The following is a 26,172-nucleotide window of genomic DNA, read 5'->3' as shown; positions in this document are numbered from 1 at the left end:
GCATTAATAATACACCATATAGTTGTTTTTAGTGGATGCAATGATGTTTCATAAACTAATTGACGATTCTCTAAAACCGACTGTTCTGTTTATTGACCTGGCCACTTTTTTCGTCACTCATTACCAATATAGACGATCAATTCACTTTTTCAATTTCACCTCACAGCCTTAGGATTGCATTAATGTACTCAACTCATCTCCACAATAAAATTTGAATGTCTATGGAACACAGTGGTTAAAGCAAACTGAGCTAAACGTTACATAACCAAGATGGCGCGCAATTAAAATGGTAGCGGTTCTTTTGCACCACCTCTTTAAAGAACACAAACGCGTCCGATTCTCTAATTAATTTTTTTGGTGTAATTAGATAAATTCGTACGATAAATTGCCTAAATTGTCTCATCTAACGTTCATTATAATATGACTTGTGACTGTTCAAGGACCTGGAACTATCAAATTTGTTGGGAACTCTCAAGGATGATGAAGTCCATACTTAGCTTTAATTTTTTTTAGCTTAACATTCAGATATTTCCTAACTCATTGGCAATCTTCAAGATGGCTTATTCGATTTTAGTCTGAGTCTTGGTATATCCTTCAGTCTCCTCCATAATGATGAATTATCTCAAACCCCTATTTTTTTAATTGTCTTACCAAGAAACGAATGAAAAAACGAAAAGGAAGGAGAAAAATCTAGTGGTGTTATGTTAGTTCTGTAGTGTTTTATACTTAAACATTATTCCTTGTTATTAATTATTAAGAAAAAAATTTTGGTAATTACAAAGCTAGTTGCAGTATACCGAATAAATTTGGAAGTTCCTTCTAATGTTCTAATAAAATATATTTTATACGAATTTAATACAATTTTAATGCTATTTTCAAACAATACTATTTGTAATTAATAACGTTAAATAATACCCTAACATAACCAACAGTACATTTGGCAACAGGGCAACATATTTTCTCAGCAAATGTTATTTCTTACTATTATTACTTCCGATAAAAGTAATGCCAAAAGACGTTTATTTTTCGTATTAGAAATATGGTAAAAACTAGCGGATGATGAAGGAACAATGATTTTAATAATTCTATATATGTACATATTATATATATATATATATATATATATATATATATATATATATATATAGCAATTAATCAAGAAGGTGACATATTTCGACGCCTCTGGTTTTTCTCTTTGCGTGACGGCCCGATGGCAGCACCCTCTCCGTCTCTCTCTCTTTCTCTGTGCCCCAGCTCGTCTGTCGGCCGGACTCCCACACCCCACAGCCCACGGGGTCGGGTAAACAGGGGCCGGTGGGCGGCAGGGAACGCCACGGGGAAACAGACCAGCCGAGCGGACCCTCTTCGGATGGTTTTGGGGCGTTGGAGGGTCAATTAAAGCGAGGGGACGTCGGCCTGAATGACGACGGCAACCGAGGGTCTCCAAAATGGGCCGAACTGTAACCCAAGGAGAGTTTCATAATATCTAAATCATTTTAGGATAGGGATCCGGATGATGCGTACAAAATATTAATCTTTTGTTTTGTCCGATCTCTTGCGGACAAATTTCGCAACTGTGCAAACAATTGTCGAAGAAGAAATGTGTATAAACAATAAGCGTAGAGGTAAAATATCACAAAAATACACTTCAAAATTATAAAATCCATTAATTTCGAATTCATAAATGTTCGCCTGTAATATAATCTTACGAAAGTGATTATATTTTCATACTAATTAAGAATTTTTATTAAAACAAGTTTTTTTTGTATGTAGCTAAAATGACCAGCTAGAAGCCATTGGTCTTTCGGTGATGTCGCTTTCGGTTCGGGTTATTTGGTTTTGCGGGCGACAGAGACCCTGGTTTACGATGTAATTTATTTATCTACCATAAGTGGTGAGCAGATAGAGCTTTATTATCATGTTGCAAGGTGCCAAGGGAGAACCTCACGCTGAGCCTGGTAGTGAAGCTTTTCACGAGCAGGATGCCGAAATAGAGATGGTTATTCGCGTTCCTCATACACCAAGCGCGGACTTTTTTGGATTGCAATACTTGGAGTTATGCAAGTTGTCTCTCAGAGATATACTTATACGACACTTGTGCTCCAAAAACTCGATTGGATTGGAAGGCTATATGCACGGAACTCATACCGACGATAAAACAGAATAGATTCAAATTTACGTGCGTTAATCTGTAGTCGCCAGAACTTGTATCATACGAACGCCTGGTTGTATCAGGTGGTGAAAAACGCTAGGCCGTCTGTATAAAATACTGTGTTTGATTGCTGAGGAAGTGGGAAATCCGCCATGTACAGATTGAACAGGGCCGGAGCTAATGGAGAGCCTTGTCTAATTCCTATGGAGGCTTCCGAGTGAAAACTGAGTCACCGATCTTTACTTGGAAAAACCTATCTTCCAAGTATGAGTTAATTAAGGCTATTTGGTCATCCGGTAAACCTCGTTTTTTTTTTGAATTTGAAGATTATACCGTCAATAAAACAAGTAATTATATCACAATATTTCAATATTTTTCGGTAGGAAATCAGAAAATAATACAAACCATTGATGCATAAATACGAGGCATCATTAGGTGTGAAAGAAATTAATGGGAGTGAATTGACCGGGGAGTATTAATTTTAAATAACTAATTTACTATCATAACAACATTTACATTTATAAATCGATATTATTAACATAATTTTATACAAATTAATTTGAAATTGCCGTAAAACTTGTTGCAGCTGTTGAGGATGAAAAACTTAATGTAGACATTCACCATAACATGTCTTTTGAGAACCAGATTGATATAATACAATAAAACTATTAGATTTATCAATTATCCTTTTATGGCTATAATTTTATAGTCTATTTATCTTCCAATTAATGATTAGTTCTAGATTTGATTTATTGACCATTCTAAAATTACCATTTTATATTTTGCAGCAATATAATAAGTATTATATACAGATGCGCATTGTGAGGTTTATATAGTAGGTTTATATGGTAATGCAAACTTAATTGAGATAAGTTGTTAAAAGAGGTTTCAAAATGTGACTAGGTGATTTTGAAAACGAATACAAGAAATATAATGGAAGGCATGTCTATGAAGACGCAGAACTGGAAGCTTACACCGAATGAAACTATTATGGTGGATCGTTATAGATTATAATACATGACGATGAACTGAAATGAGATAGTATTTTAACACATGTTGCAAAAGATGTAAAACTTTACATTGGAACGCCGAAATAATATGTCCAATAGAAATGTTCAATATTTTGTTAAAAAACAGTGTGAACTTATTTTATGTTTACACTATTATTACCTTACCAATGTGTCACTTTATTTACATTCTTGTTTCATTGTATTTATTAACGCAATATATATTATACTATTCATTTCATATACCGTACTTAACTATTCTAAGATTAAATAATAGATTTAGTTACATAATTTTTTATTTTCGTCGTAAAAATTAGTTCTTATTTTCATTACATTTGAAATTAAATTAATTTTTAAGAATTTTACGTGACTACTATAGCCGTAAATATCAATTAATTTTCATTAATTTTGATTACATTTTAACTAGTGTATTTTTTTTAAATACATTTTTAGCTATTTTTTGAAGCATGAACTATTGCAGCTATGATTATTGATTTAAACTAGTCAAAGTTTCGTAATGGTTACTGATTGAATCTTCAGGGTGGGAGCTCTGATACTGAAAGTTTCCTAATTAGATTATTCTATTTAGGCAAGAGTGCCTATCACGACTGTACGTGTACATTATTAATTTCCAAACTGTGGTTTCTTACTATTTTTTCCCATTTTTAGATCAGTATTTTATTTTTATGTTGAAGGAACAGCGTCCAAATGTTGATCCATGTTCTTGCGTTCTTCATGGAACCATGGATGAAATAAATGAAAATATGGCGTATAAAGTTAATGTCAAGCGGTAATGGTTATTTTCAAGTATAACAATAGCTTAAACCCAATTATTATATAACGACCGTTTTTAAATATCATCATCATTTAATTAGTCAAAATATTGAATTCCAACTAATAGAAATCTATTGTCATAATTTTAATTAGTTTGGGCTTCAATTCAGAAGTCGCTTTTGTAATATCTATATTAAGATTTTCTCTTTTTAGTTTATTATTTTATTTAATTTGAATATTTCTAGAGATCAAAACCCTGTAATTTTATTGCTGAGAATTATTGGGTTCTATTAGATGCTTGTACAATGATGATGACTGATCAGTGATATCTATTGGTGAAAACGCAAAGTATCAATGTAAACAACCGTTAAGCAGTCTAGCCTATTGCAACCGTTAAATTCGATAGTTTTGATATTTCTTTACACGAAATACTGTATATACAGGCGCTAATTATGGAACGCTCAAAATTGAAATTGATATAAAGAAATTTTCTGTCAAAGCCCATCAAACAGTTTTAGAAATTTATGGTGATTATGAAAATAGCTACCACACTAATCGACTGAAAATGACATTTCTATTCATTTCAACATTGTGGTTTTATTGATGGTTTAGCAAAAATTGAAGAGTATTCTCTGGCATATTATAATGATTAGAAGTGGAGTTACTACGACAATCGTAATTACAAGTATCATTTATTAGTCTAGGAGCTCCACCCTAATTCACACCGAAGCGGAATATTCATGACCATAACGTATTGCTGTGTCATACAGTGTAATTGGTAAAGCTTAATCTACTACGATCTACTAAAACAGAATGAAACTGTTACTGCCCATGTCTACTAATGCCATTTAAAACAAATTGAATGACGCATTTTGCAAAAAAGACCAATCATATACCATACACTGTTGTAGTTAAAATGGAAAGTTCTAGGGTGCCACACGCTTTCAAATTGCTGTTGAAATAAATCAACGTTCATGTTAAATTAAGCAGATCTAGCCCAAGGTGATTTCAAGTTAATAAAAAGGAGATTCCAACTCTTTTTATTCTCCTAAAAACTTCTTAGTGAAACATTTTGTTAGTGTATACTTGCACTTATTCTGTAATTCTTAGCACTATTTTGGCTTGGTTTATTACATTGTCAAATATACCGGTAACATTTTTTTTGTAATTTGTTAATATATTTTAGTTCATATCTAATATATTACAAAAGATAGAATAAAATCAGTATACAATTTTGATTTCTCTGTGATAGCTTCACCATTAAGTCCTCGGTCACGGCCTCATTCTCATTATGTATGATTGTGATTATTATTATGATTCATTTTCTCTTAATGGTGAGAAAAAATTACAATTATTAAATCAGGATGACCTACCTCAATTTTGCAGCAGAAGCATAAGCTCAATAACCATAAGTGCAATTTATTTTTAATTTGGATAGACTTTCGCGTTTATCAAACTTAATAAGGAAATGATTGTTATCACTGCTATGGTTATATAAATATATATTTTAATAAATAACCCTTTCTGGACGGTTGAGGTGTTTTGGAATTACAAGGTTACATAAATTCAGTTCAGGTAACAACACAGTCTTTGTATTATGTAGGAATGGTTGCTTCTTAAGGAATTTGAAATAGGACTCTACTTATGAACATAGATGCAGTAGGTTCCAATGCTGCTATTATCTGATTTGTTGTGGCTGATTTTTAACGATTTAGATTTGAATCAGTTTTAGCTGTAACAGAATGAGGTAATGCATCTCACATTTAATTAAATAATATAAAAAGAAAATAATGCTTAATAATTGTAATATGAGTAATTACTTACGAGATGTTTATTCTTTAGTAGGCAGCTGAGGCTTCTATTACAACTTACCTAAAGAAAGCGACCCACGAGTTTTTGAAATAGAGTCGCAAATAATTGATAATGAAGTGTAATCTATTATAAAGTGTCTCTGACTTTACTATATTAAGATATATTCTTAATAAGAATTTTGTTGGATTGAAATAGTGAGCACAGTAAATATTGTTTTACGTATTAGCTTCAAACAAAATATGTCGCTTATTAAAGATAACATATCTGTTAACAATATAGGCATCAAATGTTAACAGTTTTCAATCTGTCTATTCGAGCTTTGACCAACTAGGCGGTAAAGCTTTAAGTTATTCCTTTATTTTGATTAAATCTATAGATTAAGCTCATCGATTATTTTTGGAAATAAATGTGAATATAGTCTATTCAGAGTTCTTGTGTTCATACGTCATTACGATGTTTAATGTATTTCTTACCCCAATTTGTAAATCCGTTTTAGAATCAGACAATATTTTCCATCTCATTTTATTCAAGTTAAAAAGAGACACAATGCTGTTTGATTAGTTCGAATATGTAAACAAATGAGCCTGTCAAAGTCGTCCGGTTGTCAGGCGTATACAAAATTCTTGAAAGCAATAGTGATAAGAGGTTATAACTGTAACCTGTTGTGGCTGTATAATTAACTGTAGTTTTTAGATGTATTATAATGTTAAGATAAATTGTATTTGATGTTGTAAATTGATATTGAAAAATTGTCTCTAGGGAAGTACAAATATGACTTAATTGATTTAGAAACATGAGAACAGTCGGTTATATTCTGAAACATCCATTTGCGTAGAAATAGTTCAGACATTAGTTCTTCCGACTACTTTACCAAGAAGGTAAATATTTGATCGATTGCAGAATTGTCTCAAAAGAGGAGGAATTTTTTATGGTAGAAAATGATTTCAATTCTAGGTGATAATAGATAACATAGATACTATAATTCATTGTATAAATTTCTACACCATATAGTTACACTAACAAAAATTTGTGATATCCCCTATGTTCGATATTTTATTTAATGGGTTTTTGTCTACTTTTTCGGCAAAGAAATGATCAACAAAAAATCGTGGAAGCAGCATCCTGGTTTTTCTGCGTTCCGATTATACCGACTTGACACGTTTATGGCATTCTTATCATCGATTACCCGGCCCGGTGGCAAGAAAAACTCCCCCGAAAACCATCCATCACGAAAGAAAAGAACCCGCAAAAACACCTACGTCCCCCCACCTGGTAAGGGGGATGCGGTGGACGCCCATTGCCCAGTTCCGCGGAACCGTCGACGACTACGACGACCGACCGACGTCCGAAAAGAAGAACGCACGCATGCCTTAAGAAGCGTCGCCGACACCTCGCTGTTCCCCCCAGACCCGGCAGTCGATCCCCGGCTGGCGTGTAGTCGACGATGACGCTGAGCGACGGAGCTTTCGCGCACTCCTAACCTCAATCGGTAGTGCACCGGACCGTGGCGGAAACCCGGGGCTGGCACTGCGACCCGTAACGCGTTCGTGACTGCTGGGGTATGGCCTAGGAGTTATTCGGCATTCGACGTCTTCTGGGGGGATATAGTGACTATGTCGGCCAAGAGGAAGGCCGCCGCTGTAATGCAACATCATAAGGTAAAGATCTTTGTCACGAAACAACATCCAAAAAAGAAAACACACACATTTTCCCTGATTTATAGACAATAGATACCGTCGCGTTTATTACCGACACAAAAAGAAACGTTTCTTTCGTGACCATTTGTTTGAAATAAAATATTATCTCATTTTTCTGTACTAGTAGCAATTCGATAAAATAAAGAATTCATTTTCATTCATCATACAACACATAATTTTTTAAAGTATACTCAGCGTCGTAACGTTTCCAACATTTCAAAACATTTTAACAACGTTTACAGCCATTTTCAAGGTTACGTTTACAGGTTTGATGACTTGAAACTGTGCGTAATTAATTTGTCTTTGAGACATCTCCTTATCCGCGATATGGAACCGAAACCACCACGTTGCTGGTTCTCTCAGTTGTCATCCCAGTTCTTTGTTTTCTGTTTTCGTTTTATATACGGACCGACGGTGCTTGATTAAAATTGCAATGGTCTAAACTTGATTGATTATTCCTATTTGGGGGTATCTGTTTTGTTATATTGTCTATATTATATTTTTATTTGGTAATAACTTATATTTTTCCGTATCTAACTGTTTCTTCAAATAATTCATAAACATCTTATTTTTTATTTAGATTTATAAATTTTAATATAAATATGTACTAAAATAAATATATAATATAAAAATCATGTATATACCAGAGAATACGTAAATATCATTAATTTTGATTGGTTTTTAAGTACATTTTTAACTATTTTTTGAAGCATGAACTATTGCAGCTGAGATTATTGATTTAAACTAGTCAAAGTTTCGTGATGGTTACTGATTGCATCTTCAGGGTGCTGGTTCTCTCAGTTGTCATCTCAGTTCTTTGTCTTCTATTTTCGTTTTGTATACGAACCGATGGTGCTTGATTAAAATTGCAATGGTCCAAACTTGATTGATTATTCTTATTTGAGGGTATCTGTTTTGTTATATTGTCTATATTATATTTTTATTTGGTAATAACTTATATTTTTCCGTAATAACTTATATATTTTTACAAAATTGACAAAAACATTGATGCTGACAAGGAATCAATATTTATTTTCCTTATTAATACAATATAATCAGGTTCATTTCCTGTTTGCTTCCAAATAAAATTCATCCATATTTCTAAAAGAATATAACATATAACGTTCCAATGTTATATTTACAAATTCCTCAATTATGTAAGGGTCTTTGAAGAAATGTATTTATCCTGCTCATTATATCATAAGATGAAATCATATTAGGTATATTGTAGGTTACAATCAGTAAGAATATCTGTTATTTTGAGCATTTTAATGTAGGTTGGTATATATAGATACCTATTGCACTTGATTATAAAATAAAATTATCTAAGATCTATGTTATAGGTACATATAATTTTGAAGTTAAATATATATTATATTGCTTTATTTATTACTATTTGTGACTAAAATGCTGAAATGACTCTTAAAACAACAAATTGCTTTGTAACATACACAGACTGAGCGGTGATCTTTGAACGTTTTATGACTTAGTAATTTGGTATTTACTGATTTGTAAATTATTTCTGTTGTCTGTATAAATTGGTTTGTCTATTTTATTACTATAATATATTTCTACGGTAATGAAGAAGGACATTTTCAGTCGGTTTTTTAGTACCTCATTCATCACATATATAGTTTAATTCTTGCCTGTATATGCTATTTATATTTGTATTTATTTTTTAAAACTACTTACTTTTTTTAATCGAAAGGCTTGATGATGTTGCTTCAACACATACTGAACCGTTATTGATATTACAGCATATTTGTATCGTAGAAGCCTCTTGTCTACTATATTTGGTAAAATTTATTATACAGGTTCAACTGTTCAATTAGTATATATATATATATATATATATATATATATATATATATATATATATATATATATTGGTATTTGACTTATATCATGTATTCAAGGAGGAGGATTAATGAAAAAGGTAGACATGATCATTTTATTTGTTGGTTCAGATTCACTACTATAGTGTTTTTTCCTAGATGACCCTCTGGATCACCGGCTCTTTCTTGAACTAACAATAGTTAATTCTGACATCTTCATCCAATATGTAGTTCCTATAATTAAACTAACGTAGTTAATTCAAGAATACATTAAAATTAATTCAGTTTTTCTTATTTTTTTATTAAATTATTTGTAATTCTAAATATATGATATTTAGATGTATTTTCGGATCTTCAAATACTTTTAGTAGCTATTATTAATTGTACTACGGTTAAATTACTGTAATCAGTTAATTTTTGAGTATAATAAATCTAATTTATCTAAAATTCTTCATTTTTAATATATGTTTATGTATACGTTATAGAACAATTTTTGAATTAGGTGGCTTGGTATCCACAGTGGTTAGCGACAGGACATTCGTTCTATTGTTGTAAGAGTCGCAGGTTCGAATCGTGCGGGGCCATGGTTGTATATTTTTGTTTCTGATTGTCTGTAGACAAATAACGAGGCTGACTAAGACTGGATGTCTTCTGGGATGGTCTCTAAATTCGGATGTTTAAACAATTCAAGAGTTTGGCCTGACCAAAATCCATAAATATACATACATACTTCTTGAATCAGTGTGATGAACAATATTAGTAAAGATAATTAATGGACATTAAGGTTTGTGTGAATTTTATCTGACGTATTTGAATCAATGTATATTGTGGTGGGCTTTATTACTTCTACATTCTACTTGAGCAAATTTACATCATTTGTTTCTAACACTATTTCGTACCCCATACTTGGATTTTTCTATAATTTTCGGATATCTGAAAAATAATCTGTATCTTAAAACAGAGAAAATTTTTTTTTTCGTATTTATATAGAGATGTAATTTTATTGCATATGATTTATAGAAAAAATTCTCTTTCAGTTTATTAAAAGATCTAATAGAATCTGTAATGTTAAGAAAAACAACGTAAATATTTAAACGCCAATGAATTTTTTAAATAATTTCATATCTTCATTATTTATTATCACAGAATTGAATTGTTATTTATGAAAACCAGATTTATTGCTTTTTAAAACTATCTATATACATTTATAGGTACTATAAACGACGAAATTTTATTGTTATTTTTTTTGATATAAATAAAATTAACCAAGAAAAAACCTGTTTATGCGTTTAAGCTGTACGATACTGCTGTATTATCCTGACACATCAAAACAAACATGTATATAAATACGAAATTCCATCAAGGAAATCGATAGGGGGTATCGATTTTCCGTCGCCGATTTTTTTCTTCCTCTAAAGATATTTTCCTCTTTTTCGAGTTATCTCCTGTCCGGTTATGCAGCGGCATTTCAGATATGAAAAAGAAAGACGAATATCGCTAACGGTTTTAGTCCACCGTCAAGGTTAAACGAGTATCAGAAGTAGAAGTAGTCGGTGCGTTCCACATCTACAGGGTGTTACGGTTTGCGAACCGTACACGAATGACTTGTAGCGAAATAATGTCGAGACCATTCGTTAACTCGGAACGGTTTAAACATTACTTTGATGTTATGCAAATTGCAAATGTTACTGTTATGGCTGTTTAAATCATGAAATTGAAAGTATAAGGACATTTTTTCTTTAATGTTATTGTTTTATTTTTTTTATATCAATAGGGGTTTATGTCACGCTGTGCTCTTTTACTAATACTGCATCGTTGTTTATTGTCGTTATATTAATTGCTTCATTATTTATCTCTTCATTTTCATGCATGTGTCGTATCCAAAATACTCAGGGTTTTTTTTAAACAGTATATTCTACTGACGACTAAGGCTATGTTCCACATTATCAAAGGACGATTAAAAGTAGGAATATCGCTTAGTAATTTTTGGCGCATTTGTTTTATTGGTGCAGAACTCAATATAGAACTGTTAATGTTAACCATTTTGCATTAGTTTTGTTTTAAATTTAAAGGCTTCTACAGAAATGTCTCACTTAATGAAAATATATAGGTGATGAGTATTTATCCCGCGTCTTATGTAATGCTAATTAATAGCACACGTGATTGATAGTTGAATTTTGTGGTAAGAGAAACTGGCTTCAAAACCATACGTAAATTTCTTAATGTTGTTTGAAGATTTGCTTAAAGTCAGTGGAAATGGGAAACTGAATATCAGAAATAAAGGCATCAAATGTTAATTTCGCGCATATTTACTGAACTTTTGGATTTCAATTGATACATTGTTCATCATCAAGAATCTATCTTCTAGGTCAATTAGTTCAAAGAAAGCTATTTTTTCTGTCTTCTAATCACTACTATGGGTTTCTCTTTTTTTGCTGGGACTCCTAGAGATGAAATTGACCGGTGAACAAAATGTATGCAGATTTTGAGACTTGATAAACATCATTAAGATTTAAAATGGAAATGTTTTGGTAGGTTATTGTGATTATTAACCAGACCTTCTTTTTATATGATCTATAAATCCAAATAAATACTAAAATGTTGAAAGGGCCACTCAAACGAGACTAATACGGAAATTATTGGTTGGAGAAGGCAAAGTTTTTGCATTTTGGTATGTGAGCTCATATCTCAGTGGTTTAAATTTTTTGATGTATATTATTCACCGCATTTGAATAGGTTATCATCTAGATATATGCTGTTTATTGTATGATAATTATCTCACAATTCGAAAATTGTAACTGATATTTTTGCCAAGAATAATATTTTCTTGATGCATGTGCTGTCATGGAGGGTAATTCGAAAGGATTTTATGAAATTTTTACAGGTTATTTTTAAGAGAAATATAAAAAAGATGTGTCATTCTTAACTAAGTGGAACATCAAAAATTTTTATATCTGTTTTCATTCAATTTTATTAGGATAAGTATATCTCTATAGGATTTTCAATAAATTCCCCTCAAATTTAAAAGGATCCTTTGTTGCATACGCTGTGTCATAAGTATCACACCGATGTGTTTTTAAGATTCACATGGATTGTAATTTTAAATGCGACAATTTGCTTTAACATATTATACGTAAATTTTAGATATTAATGCAAAAATAGGCCTAGGAAGTAATGATTATTTTCAGTTTGAGATAGTTGATTCGAATTTGTTCATCAAATAACCAATAATCTATTCAACAAGACAATTTTATGGACAGTAGTGCACTGAAGGTAATTCGTAGTGAGCGCTAAATTTGATAATGCAAGTCAATGATTTACGAGCATTACTTAATTCTGTAGTAATTTTCACACCTCTAATTACTTCTAGCCATTCTTAATCGAGTTCTAACTGCACCTTCTATTGCTGCTATACTCTCTTAAAGTTTGATTGGCTATATATTGATCGTTTTATTAAAGTATTTACATAATATTACTATTATTATATTTAATATTTCCAATGTCTGTTTCTTTTTGGGATTAAATATAAAAATAATTTTAAAGCAAGGACATGTTTGGCCAAGTAATATATATAAACCTACTCGTAAGAATATTAATGACTATTTTTGCTATATTTGGCAGTTATTTAAACTGCAATTCCGCAAAATAGTATTGAATTGAATAGTCTTCGTTGAATGGTTGTAAGTTTACATTTTAAGAAAGACAAACTGAAGCTTTCGATAAAGTTTGGCATGATAGTTTAAAACATTTTAAAATGCTTCTCTCTGACCAATACACAAAATTGTTAGAGTCATATATACTTCAGAGTCAACCAAGAAGATGCCTACTCTGACTTGATGAAAATAGAAGTAGATCTGCCACAGGGGAGTGTATTTGGACCACTCCTGTATCTGCTGTACACTCGGGATTTGGAAAATATAATGCTGGATAAAAAAATGGCAAATTAAAATGAATGAAAATAAATCAGTGCATATTAATTTCACCCAAAAAAGTATTACCTATTTAAGTGCAAGTCAGTATATACAAATCAACAAGTAGTACTCTAGGAAATACAGGTATATCTTGGCATGACCCTTGATGTTAAGCTCAGGTGGAAGCCACTTCTAAATAATGGGGAACTCACACTGAGGCACAAAATAATATGTTGGTTATTAGATAGATATAATATAGTCAATATGTGTAATAGTCAGTATATAATAAGTTTTTGCTTTATCAACAAGTCTTGAAACCAATCAGTGTGGCTTATGGTCTTCAACTCTGGGACTGTATCAACCATAACAATACAACGATTTCAAAATAAGATACTCCGAGGTATTATTGATGCTCCATGGTACATTAGTAATGACAATCTGCATAACGACCGGAAGGTAGAAACTGTCGATAACGATACCAAGGACTAGACCCAAAGACGTGAACAGAGCAGACAATGAGCACATCAATGTTGAGGCTCTCCAGCTCCTAGATAATGATGGTATAATCATAAGATTAATGTGTAAAACCAATTGATCTGTTGAGTGAAGTATTCAGTGCACATTGAAACTACTGAGGCAGATGTTAAGGTTAAAGTGTCTACCGTAGAATAAGTACTTTTAAACCGTAGCAAATTAAGATAAAAACAAATTGTGCATTAGTGTCAACTTTCTAGAATTCTATAATAAAAATATAACTCACTCTAGTGTTTATTCAAGTTGCAACCTGTTGATCACTCAACCATCTAAACTTGGTCTTATTTAATTTATTAAAGTAAGTGGCCTTGTTTTGTTCCACCAAGATATTTCATGGTTATGCAGAAATAGGGTAATCATTATATTATATTTTAATCTCTTGTCAGTTAGATGGTAATAGTCTACAGAGATATTATACTTATTGGGAGAATTTCAACTAATTGGATCTTCTAAGTGAAAGGTAATTTGTTATTATAAAACAAACTCCATAACTTGATAGATTTTCTAACGGAAATTGTATTTGAACTGATAATGAGTTTATTATACAACATATTGTCAATAGAATATCTTTTGTATAAAGTACAAATCGTTTGTTATAAAGAAAAGTTTACTAGGAGCTCTTGAAGCCTACTTAAAGCAACATTTATATACATTAATAGACTACTGTGAGATTTTGATCAAGATGCGTCATTTAGTTTGTATTTGACATTCACAACAGACAATCTCTCGAATTGTAACAAAAATAGAGAAATTTTTGTATGTACGTAGGAGAAGCCATGGGAACTTTTAATCATCAATTTTAATGGTTAAAAAGTGGTTTACTGAATTCGGCTGTAGCCGTAGAACAAATGATTGCCCAACATTCAGGTCACCCAAAAGAGATTATCACGCCAGATATCGCCGATAAAATCAATGGAATAATATTAGACGATCGGAAAATGAAAGTCGGTGAGGTGGGTAAGACTGTAGGCATCTCCACTAAAGAAGATTGATTTTAGTGAAGATTGCTTACATTTGACCATAAGTGAAACCATGTGTCCTCTTGCTTTCAACCATGCAACCTCTTGGCTCGAAATATGGATACTTTACAAAACACCGGAGATTGAGGAGTAATCAAAACAGTGAGTTTCTCCGTAAGCATCCACGAAAGAAGGCCAAGTTGTGTCTGTCAGGCGGTCACAGTTATTGCTTGCGATGTTATTCATATTATTTATCTTGAAAATAGTAAACTCACTGGTGAATAGTACTCGGAGCTTTTGCAGATAATTAATATTAATACGAAGCAAAAACGACCGTATTTGGGGATGAAATGCCGATGTCCGTCAAGACATGATGTAACGTTGCATACGTGTATAGTCTCTAAGGCAAAATCTACTATTAACTGTTTTGGTTGATTTGGGTTAAAAGAAGATGTTATCGCTGAAATAAAGGCCTATTTTGAAAGAACCTCTGCAAGGAATTAAATGTATTGGGTCAAAAGGATATTATGTTGAGAAATAAAACGCTCTTTTACTAAAAAAAAATTTCTAAATGATTCAAAAAGTTGCTGACTTTACTGACAAAATATCAACGTATTTATTTGATAAAAATTAATAGTATTGGTTTCAGCATTTTTTTGAATGGCAATTTTCAGAGGATAACCAAAGAACGTCTGCTAAGTCTTATTATTATAAAAATAATAATTTTTTTATAAAAGCAGAAACGTGATCAATTTACATAAAGACGACGATACGCATTTAAAGTCAATGTCTCAGATTTGACTGAGTAACAGTTAAGACAACCTTAATTAAGATGCTGTTAAATAATATATATATTTTAAATTTATTTGTTACATTGTTACTAGTCGTTACCCACTAACTTAAAATTTGCCTTTACAATAACTTAAATCTAGGTATATATCTAGGAGGACTCATCGGTCCTATTTTAGTCTTTCTTTTTCTTTTCTTATTTGTTTATTGTCTGAGTGTGTGTCATATTTTGGTGTAATCCAAGTATTAGCTGAATGTTGACACGGAAATGGAGTGTGTCTACATGTCTCCTTGCAATATCCGTGATTTCCTGAGTGACAGGCCGCATCTGAAGATATCGATGTAAGTAATCAGACCTCCGAGTGTACCTATAGTACTTCTTAGGACCTTGTTATGGAGAACTTATATTGTATTTATTTTACTTTTCGCGGAACATCGCCATAACTAAATTATATATATCCACGTAGATTTCAACACTAGCCTGTATAATAGCAAGTTTTCTTCCAATAAACCAATATATTTTCCTATATTTTCACTTTAGATCTTTCGTTTTCTTTTTAACATGTTTGTTTCATGGTTTTGCATAAAGATTAATTCCGGAATACTTGTTAAATGGAATGATTTAACTATTTAACGTTATTGGTGCTAGTACGGTCTGATTATCTGGATATATACATTTTTACTTTCGTTAATTTTATTTTCGAGATTTGGGTCCAATTGTCACTTTCCTGTTTTAATTCTTGTGCGGCTTCTTCGATATTGTTTCTGACAGAAATAATGGCAATAACGGCAATTAGGCGAATAGCAGTATTATAGGCAAATGCCAGCCATAGTGATATTTTCCTTTTGTGGTATAGCACATATGTATGTTAGGAAAATAATTGGTCCGAATACACTTACTTATGGTACATCTGTTTTAGTTATTTTTATTATAAAGCAGACTTCTTCTGGGTTTCGATACCTTGATTCTGAAATATTCTGACTGTAATGAAAGGTTTTAGTATTTCAGTAGTATTGTGTTGTCTCGATAAAATTTTCTGTAGCTTATGCACAAGGCCGTCATGTCATACTTTATCGAAGGCTTGTGCTACATCTAAGAATATAGCTTACCCTCTAGCTTCATATGCATCATAGGTATTGTTGAATGTTTGTTAAATTATAATAATTATAAAAACAATTACGTAAATATAGTTTTTTATAACAAAATTCCATATTTGAAATTAATTGTTTGAATGTCAGTGCACACTTCTTGTGTAACAATCTAAACAAGATGGTGAATGCACAAAAGTCATTCTTCTCGGGAGTCGTCCTGTAGAGGTATCGTTGTAAGAGTGTTATCTGGCTAGCATGGCACAGTGGATATCCGGCTCGACGGCAGGCACATAAAGTGCATAAATTTAATTTCGATCGATAGGGTTTGGCAGATTGGATACCCCTCGTACTCATCCTGCTGTCGGGCGAGTTTCCAATTAGGCGAGGGCTTTTTTTTCCGATATCGATCCCACGGTTTGGGGCTTATACTGTTGCCATTTAGAAGCACACTTTATCAGGAAGCCCTACACAAAAATTACCAACTAACTAACGCTGTAATTATATGTAAAATAGTGAACAGATCGTGTGAATTGATTGTATTTAATTGATTGATTGATTGATTGATCATTATATTTAAAATAATTACAATAATAATAAAAAAGGTATTTGGATGTATTTTAATTAACGATATCTATTAGTGAAAGTGCGAGGTTATTGTCACAAAACATTACCTAAAACACACTCTAACATAAATTCGATGATTTTGACATTTCTCTATATACAACAACAGTTTTTAATTTGGTTTTATCAAGTCATTCGATGATATACAGACATTATTGAATACATTTGTTATTTAATTTAAAGTTATATACTGTCGACATTTTTTAAATTTTATGGTGATTCTACTCTATCATGTACCAGTGGCCAGTTTTGGTTTCAACGAATTAAATGTTTTGATTTTGGTGACAATAAAAGATCTAGAGGACCAAAAACGTTCGAAGATAATGAATTGCAACACTTACTGGATGCTAATCCGACTCAAAGTTTTCAAACATTCGAAAAACTTAGTAGAGGCTGATTGAAAAGAAGAAAATTGGGTACTACAAGAATTCATTGAAAATGGCATTTCTAACCATTTCAATATCGTATTTTTTTTGTTTATCAGTCAGAAAACAGAACTTTACTATGGTTTATGGTAGTAAAAGTCAGGGATTAGTCCAGGACAATCATCCACATCGACACCTATGTGTAATAGTCATGGCCTTCATATAATTATATAATCTTGCTGTATATATGGTAGAATCAGCAAGGTATAGTGTATAATGAGTTGCTAAAAGTAGAATTAAACTATTACTGGAATTTCTACAGACGTTAATTGAACTTGCATGACAACACAGGTTGTAAAAGTTCTGATGGATATACTGTTGCAGCTTGAGTGTGAGGTTCTGCCACGCCTATCACATTCACCAAACATAGCGCCTTCTGATTGTAACCTCTCAGATCCATATACCATGGCTTGGTCGGCTCACGATTTTGAAATGCCGAAGAAGCGTGAAAATCGTCAAAATATTATTAAAAGAAGTCAAACCAACATTGTGAGTTTTTGTCTGTAATCATGAATACATTATGTATATGAAGCACTTGTAGTGTCATTTTGATTGATAATTTTTCAACATTGATGTTTTATTAGGTATAACAGTTCATTTACATAAAATCTTATTGAATATTTGTAAAATAATATTGATGGTCGGAAATCTAAGTTCTTAATTCAAATATGTGATTACAAACTATTTCTAAAATTCTTCGCTTTGGTCTGGAGAGATATCATCTGATATTTTCATTGGAATGTTGGTGTTATTAAACATAATATTTTTTGTTATATTTTGTGAACTGAATTCGATTTGTGTTGTCCGCAGTAATTGGGAAAACACAGGTAACGAACTAAAAAAATTTTGACTGTACGGGATATACAAATATCATATCCAGGATATACGAAACCCAATAAAAGTTGTTCTCGGAATAAGCAGGTTGAAGCAAATGGTAGCCTGATTCTTCATTATTACCTCTCACGTAGTTAAAAGTAGTTTTAGAGTTACATATATTTATATATCATGTATTTAGTGAAAATATAATGATAATGTTGTGATAAATGATACTCTGATACCGTGATGAGTAAATACCATTTGGTCACAGTTACGTATAAGTTGTTAAGTATAAGACATGTATATATTTATAAGAAAACGTTGAAATTTTTATTAAATTTCTACGTGAAAACCTACTTCGTATAGTTGCACATTACAAAAGAGCAGGGGCATATTTATCCATTATTAGAATTCCAAGATCGACCAGTATTATTGAATTAATTAACTTTTTTGAATACATAACGTTACATAAGATACAAATCGAAACACTTACGAATAATTTAAAGTCTAATTTTCTGTTAAACTTTACTTTATTGTAATAAGATGTTTAGTTTAGTAAGTTTAGCATAATGTACAACAGAATTGTAACAGCACATTGTAAGTGCTCTTTTATAATAAATAAAACAAATTTTAATTTTTACTGGCACTCTTAAAAATAAACCAAACAAACAACAAAATCATAGCCTGTGGTTGTTTTAATAAAGTTTAGTACGGTGGTCTGTGATAACAACATTGTATAATTTCAAAAATATTAAAATCATACATATATTCAGTAAAAACAGAAAAAGCTACAGAAAAAGTATAAACATAATCAAATTTGTTATTGGTTCAAACAATTATTAATAAAACAAGCTAAATGAAAATGAATTTATGAACAAATATAGATAATTATTTAGTGGTATCACAAAGCATTAAACAAGCTTAATTATACATTATTAAATAGTACCTTAATTAAATGTTGGATAAAAATTAGAGCATAACTACATAGTATTAATTTATAGCTATAGCGAATTGTCTTCTGATTGTGGTTGCTTCTTGATATTGCTATTGAAATTTCATATGTAATTTTTTAAGGAACTATTTAATATCATTTTGGCTAAGCTAGCTTAGCCAAAATTAGCTAAGAAAAATATCAATAAAATTCGAGTTATTGGGGGATTGGCTTGGTATTAACCATGACATAACTGGATACCTGAAGGTCCATATAGGTTTTAGTATTTGCTTGTGTAGCTACAACTAATTATGTACGGATAATTTGGATTTTCTTCCGTATAATCAATACATTTTAATTATTATTTTATATGAACTACAACATACTTCTATATAAGCTGTACAATAATACCAAATCGCAGCTGCGCTTCAAATGTTTAACAACACTATTGCCGAATTTAATTATCAAAAAATGGATTGGGTCGGGTATGATGTAGTACTTTTGCTTGTTGGTAAAGTAATATGCTGGAACAAGTTTTTCATTAGAATAGCAGCTGCTAAAAAATTCCACCATGCTTATCATACAATTCGCACATCTACAACCGATAGGAATATCTGTATTGCATTATGCTTGCCATCTTTTTGAAATAAATATTGACCAACAATTCCACTATTGTATGATTTACATCAAATAATCCCTTTTTCTCGCTTCAGTTCTTTCTTTAGCTCTAATCATCTGGTGTTGCTTGATTGTACCTCAATCTACTTGTGTTTGTTATGTTTACATAACAGATATTATCTGCTACAGTCACTCACTTATCAGTCAACAGTTGGCTTATTCCATATTTCGTTGTCCCCACTCTTATGTTCGTGACTAATGTACTTGTATTATAAAATTCGGGGAAAATATAAATAGCGACAAATAAAATAATGAGAGAAAATTCGGATGATCTACAGTCTATTTAAAATAGTACTGAACTCAATTTAAGACGACAATACGTCACAATGTTGCCGAATTTAACTTTTACTTTTAGTTTATTTTAGCTTTTATATTTTACAACATTTTAATGCAAATAAGATAATGAAACAACAATGTTGTAAAGTGTAATTGATACAGTTTGTCCAGTGCGAATATGATATTACAAAATATTCATGATATTAGCGGTTTTTCTAAGTACCTTTTAAATATTTTCCATTTATTCTTAGACGCACTTTTGGACTGTGTCAACTTCAGGAAACGTCAAGTTGGGAATACCTAAAATGGCCGAATATTTACGAAAAAAAACTCAAAATTCGTTGAAGACTATTTTTCAGAATACAGTATTAACAAATGTGTATAAGATACCACGGGCTTAGTTAGAGGGCTCCTCTGATTTGATTTTTTTTTTGTAATTTAGGGTAAATGATGTGGAAAACACCAAATAGATAAAACGGATGGCAGCGGTGTTACCTGGAGACGACGCTTGGGTAGTCGATGGTGGCACGTCTAAATCAAACGATTGTCCGGTACTGAATGAATGGAAATACCCTTCAATAATATCCCAGATAAACGTTTCGGGGTTACCAGCTATTCGTTATCGGGTTCTAGTTGATGCTGCTGACACCCCGCCCGTGTTCAACATCTGGGATTATATTTCTGGGTATTTCGTAGACCGTTATTCCACTATGTAAAATTCGACATGCCTCAAGGTCGCTGCGTCTTACAGATACTTGTTGAGATGAGACTAGCGAGACTGGGATCATTTTCCTTGTCGGATTTGACACCACAATACCCTAGTAGGATACGAACCCGCGACTATCGCAACATTATAAGGGACATTTTGACGCTTTAACTACTGTGTCAAACAAGCCGGCTGATTTTAATATTATTGAAAATTGTTGGTGTAAGCTAGCGCGTGCTGTGTACTCAGATGTTAAACAATTTTACATCTGAGTACACAGCTCGCAATGATGTACACACCACAGCAACATTTTAACGATATTGTAACTAAATAACAAAAAACTATCCCTGATGAGTGGAAAAAGTTCAGTCAAGATTATGTTAAAAACCTATATGAAACACTGTCGCAGACACTGATTGAAGCTTATTAATAAATAAAGGAGTATGTACCCATTGTTGAAATAAAAATTTAAAAAACTGATCAGTTTTTTTCTTTACTTCTAGGTCTGATGTAAAAATATCTGTAAGCAAACCATAACTGCCGGTAATGTTTGCATGGATTGTAGAATCTAAGAATTAAAAACTTATTTGTGTTAAGCGTTGAAAGGAAAAATCTACAGTGTGCTAAAGTTTTGTCGCGGATCATATAAATATTTAGATAATATAATAGAATATCATTCTAATCAAAAAGGTACTCATCAATCTGTTTGCATTAATAACAACGACTTTAACTGAGGCACTGTAGAAGCATCTCATAAGAAACATAGTTATAAGAAGACAGGGCTTATGTTGATGCTTATGTCCAGCTCTGAAAATATTAATAACATGAATTAAGTGTTATTTTACGTTCATACAATAATTCATAGATAGATTAGAATATTAATTCGAATAATCAATTTATTACTTGTTAAATATATAACATTAAATGATATAATTACTCAAACGATGGGTCTAATTGTTATTATGATTATGATAAACTGAATGAATAAGAAATTAATGGATAAATTATTTGTTGTTCGTTACAGCTACAGTAGCTTGATGATGTAGTATTTATTGCTGTTCGAAATGTATCGATATTGTTAATTGTTATATTGTCTGGTGGGTAATTATGTCTTGGAGATATTTGATTCAGCAAAATGATTACCAGTAAAATATATGATTATTATATACAATACACTCAACTTAGTTTATTTTTATTCAAGAACTTGTGTACTCTTGTTTTTCACTTTAAAATTTTTAAAATTCTTTTCAATAATATTACTAACTGTTTGAATACTAGTCCTTTGTAATTTGTTTTAACGTCTATTGTCTATCTGCTCAGACTTTTTGCTACATCCAGGGTTACCCTCTCTTCTTCAGTATTTCTCTGACACATTTATCGCAGGTTTGCTTAGGTCACCCTCTGATAATTCCCTCTAAGTCCTTACTTGAGTCTTGAGTTGTTTTCTTTCTAACAGGTTAATTGAAAAGTCCGCGGTTCGACACATAGATGGCGCTACTTCAATTAAATCCATATATTTTTAGTTAGCCCTAACCCTCAGTGAGCCTAACTCATTTTGAGTGAAGCAACTTCTGTTGTGAAAGAAATGGATAAAAAGGAATCTCGCGTGTTGATAAAATATTGTTTCTTGAAGGGAAAAAATACAGTTGAAGCAAACACTTGGCTTGATGCCGAGTTTCCGAACACTGTCCCTGGAAAATCAACCATCAGGATTGGTGTGCTAAGTTTAGATGTGGTGAAATGAGCACCGACGACGGTGAACGCAGTCGACGCCCAAAAGAGGTTACCGACGAAAACATTAAAAAATCCACAAAATGATTTTGAATGACTGTAAATTTAAATTGAATGAAATAGCAGACACTCTAAAGATGTCAACTGAACGTGTACATCATATGATTCATGAATATTTGGGTATGAGAAAGCTCTGTGCAAAGTGGGTGCCGCGCGAGCTCACTTTTAACCAAAAACAACGACGAGTTGATGACTCGGAGCAGTATTTGAAGATGATCAAGCGTAATAAACCCGAATTTTTGCATCGATATGTCACAATGGATGAAACATGGCTCCATCATTTCACTCCGAAGTCCAATCGACAGCCATCCGTGTGGACCGCTCACGATGAACCGCTCCAAAGCGTGGGAAAACGCAACAGTCGGCTGGCAAGTTTATGGCGTCTGTAGTTTTGGGATGCGCATGGAATAATTTTCATTGACTATCTTGAAAAAGGAAGGGCAATCAAAAGCGACTATTACATAACGTTATTGGACCATTTGAATGACGAAATCGCCGAAAAACGGCCGCATTTGAAGAAAAAAAAAGTGCTGCTTCATCAAGACAATGCACCGTGTCACAAGTCAGTGAAAACGATGGCACAAATCCATGAATTGGGCTTTGAATTGGTTCCTCATCCACCGTATTCTCCAGATCTGACCCCCAGCGATTATTTCCTGTTCTCAGATCTCAAAAGAATTCTGGCTGGAAAGAAATTTTCGTCGAATGAAGAGGTCATTGCCGAAACTGAGGCCTATTTTGAAGCAAAGGACAAATCGTACTACAAAAATGGTATCGAAAAGTTGGAGAGTCGCTATAATCAGAAATGTCATATCCCCTTGTCTGATCATTTGTATCAATATCGGCAGAAAAAGTCTGTAACATTGTGCGGAAGCATCAGACTTTTCAAATATTGAAAGACTATTAGTCTACCTTATATAAGAAAAACGTATAAAAGACGAAAACTTTGTTTATAAGTAAATATGTGCTTGAATTTCGGAGCTTATTTTTTTATATCATACTAATATTTTTGTTAATTGTAGATGTTTTTATTATTTATTTTAAAAATATTATTATAATAATTTTATTTGTTTTTTTTTAATTTTAATATGGGTTAAATACATTTTTAAACCAAGTATATTATTAACAACTTTTTGTAGATACAGATTAACATAACATAGCTGTTAACGCTTTAAAAGTGATAATGTAATAAGTGTTTGCTAAAATAATAATTGTAGTTATTTTAGCTCTTTTTGTCTCTATTTTATATTATCGTTGTTATATAAATTTGGCGTAACAACCGTACCATTTTATCTGCTTGAAATTATGTACTTTGCTATTTGGAAACTTAATTTAAACTTATAAATTAATTTAACTCATACTATACCTTTTTGTCGTGTTTTATTTTATTAATTTAAAGTAGGTTTTCACAACCATTTTCAGATTATTTTATTATACCCTATCATTCTCTCTTTATATATAACTTTAATATAATATCTTAAGTCAGTTGGATTTTTAACTAATGAAGATAAAATTAAATTGATAATGAATTAAATGAAAAGTAATCATGTTAAAATTATTAATATTAGATAAATTATTTAGTTAATCATGCTACTAAAAGCACGTTATGACTTATTTTTTATCAGTATGCTGAATTAATATTTCTGTACTTGCCGAAGGATGAGCATACTAAGATCACTAAATCTGTTAATTCATCTGGTTTTATTAATTTATCTACAATTCGTAATCAGTCAGTTTGTATCATTATTCTGATACATATAAAACAGATAATATAGTTCTGTTAGAATCTTCTGTCAGATCTGTTTAGTTATTGTCTCTTTGGATTGACCCTTTACTTAATCTTACATCTTACTACAGACTAATTTCTTGAATATATTAAATTTATGTTGGCTAATAATTTAAATTTGGCCAATATGGCGCGTAATGAAGTATCCAATTTGAATCCATTTGAAGCACCATGTTTCAACTAACGTGTTATTTTGATGGAATACAATTTCTCCCTTGCCCAGCAGTTGTCTTGCACGAAAACTAATATCATAATCTTACCAGTAAATCGAGCTGTCTTGGTATTCTTTGATTGTGTCCTTTTTTATGTGTTTATTCCACTCTATTTTGAAACTATGAACATTTCAGCCATGTCTCTTGTTCAATATTTGTAACGCGGTCACTTCATTTTCTCCATCACTCCAGTATTCAGTATAGAAACTCGTAACTTTCCAATCTAGTATTTTTGTATATTAAGGTGCTAATTATAATTTTTGATCATCAATTTTTTTACACGACACATCGGGTGCTTATAGGGACCTTGAGGCATGTCGAATTTTACATAGTGGAATAACGGTCTACAAAATACCCAGAAATATAATCCCAGATGTTGAACAAAGGCGGGTGCCAACAGCGCCAACTAGAGCCCGATAACGAATAGCTGGTAACCCCGAGACGTTTATCTGGGATGTTATTGAAGGGTATTTCCAATCATTCAGTAAACGACCATCGTTTGGTTTAGACGTGGCACCATCGACTGCCCAAGCCTCGTCACCAGGTAACACCGCTGCCATCCGTTTTATCTATTTTGTATTTTCCACATTTTTATTATTACTTCAATAAATAATGGTCACATAATGTAAACGCCACTGTTTCATTTCGTTTTACCTCCATTCACCGAAACCCTAAACTGAATTCTTATTTGAGTCAATACTTCTAGTTAAAATTACCATTTTTAAAGAAGAAAAAAATTAAGTCCGTTCGTCTATCGTTCTAATTTATCTAAAATTAAGAGGAATTTTATTAAATGCAAATAATCTTAACCAACTAATTTCTATCAACTAATTTTCTGAATTTACATTTTTATTTAAAATCGACTAATCGAACGTTGATTTGTAGGAAAATTTATCGACACCTGAATCTTCCGAAGAGAACGGTGATGAAACGTATAACGGTAAGTGTGTGTTTGGTATCGAGTACGCGAAATATTCTTCAGTGATGTCTATTTCTGCAGGAAATAAAAACGGTAATGTCGAAGCATCCGACATGTCGTCGATATCAGGTAACGAAGAAATGGCAGGGTTGTGGGCTCAATACCATACGGCTTTGGGTCTTGCTAAAGGAAAAACGACACCACCATCCATTCGAGATCAACCTGTAAGTGCCAGCTAGTGAGAAAGTGTTTAATTTCCGACGTGCTTGTTTATTTGCAGAGTCCAGTAAATGCTGAAACGGGCTCAGCTCATGACGAGACGAGCTCCAGCGGGAACAAGGATGACGAGGATGATGACGATGATGATTCCGATGACAAAATCGATGCCCAGGCCCATGATCCTGAACGATTAAAGGCTTTTAATGTAAGTTTTATTGATTTTTATTCAT

The 26,172-nt window shown here is 32.0% G+C and overlaps 1 protein-coding gene across 2 annotated transcripts in view; it reads left to right on the top strand.

The window, feature by feature from the left end:
- LOC143196535 (nucleolar protein 4) overlaps positions 1-26,172 on the top strand; it is a 121,639-nt gene that overhangs the window by 80,467 nt on the left and 15,000 nt on the right. Inside the window, exons 4-6 of one of the 2 annotated variants that reach the window (XM_076404278.1) lie at positions 25,690-25,744; positions 25,805-25,947; positions 26,004-26,147. In XM_076404278.1, the coding sequence (XP_076260393.1) occupies positions 25,690-25,744; positions 25,805-25,947; positions 26,004-26,147 (342 nt within the window). Of the gene's footprint in view, positions 1-25,689; positions 25,948-26,003; positions 26,148-26,172 lie in introns of both variants that reach the window. The other variant, XM_076404279.1, reaches the window with a different exon arrangement.

This window comes from Rhynchophorus ferrugineus, unplaced genomic scaffold (assembly GCF_030347505.1).
Source record: "Rhynchophorus ferrugineus isolate W39M unplaced genomic scaffold, kcgeb_rfMv2 rfM4, whole genome shotgun sequence".
NCBI lineage: Eukaryota > Metazoa > Arthropoda > Insecta > Coleoptera > Curculionidae > Rhynchophorus > Rhynchophorus ferrugineus.
The sequence above is the reverse complement of the archived record's forward strand: the minus strand, read 5'-3'. Positions and strand labels throughout refer to the sequence as shown.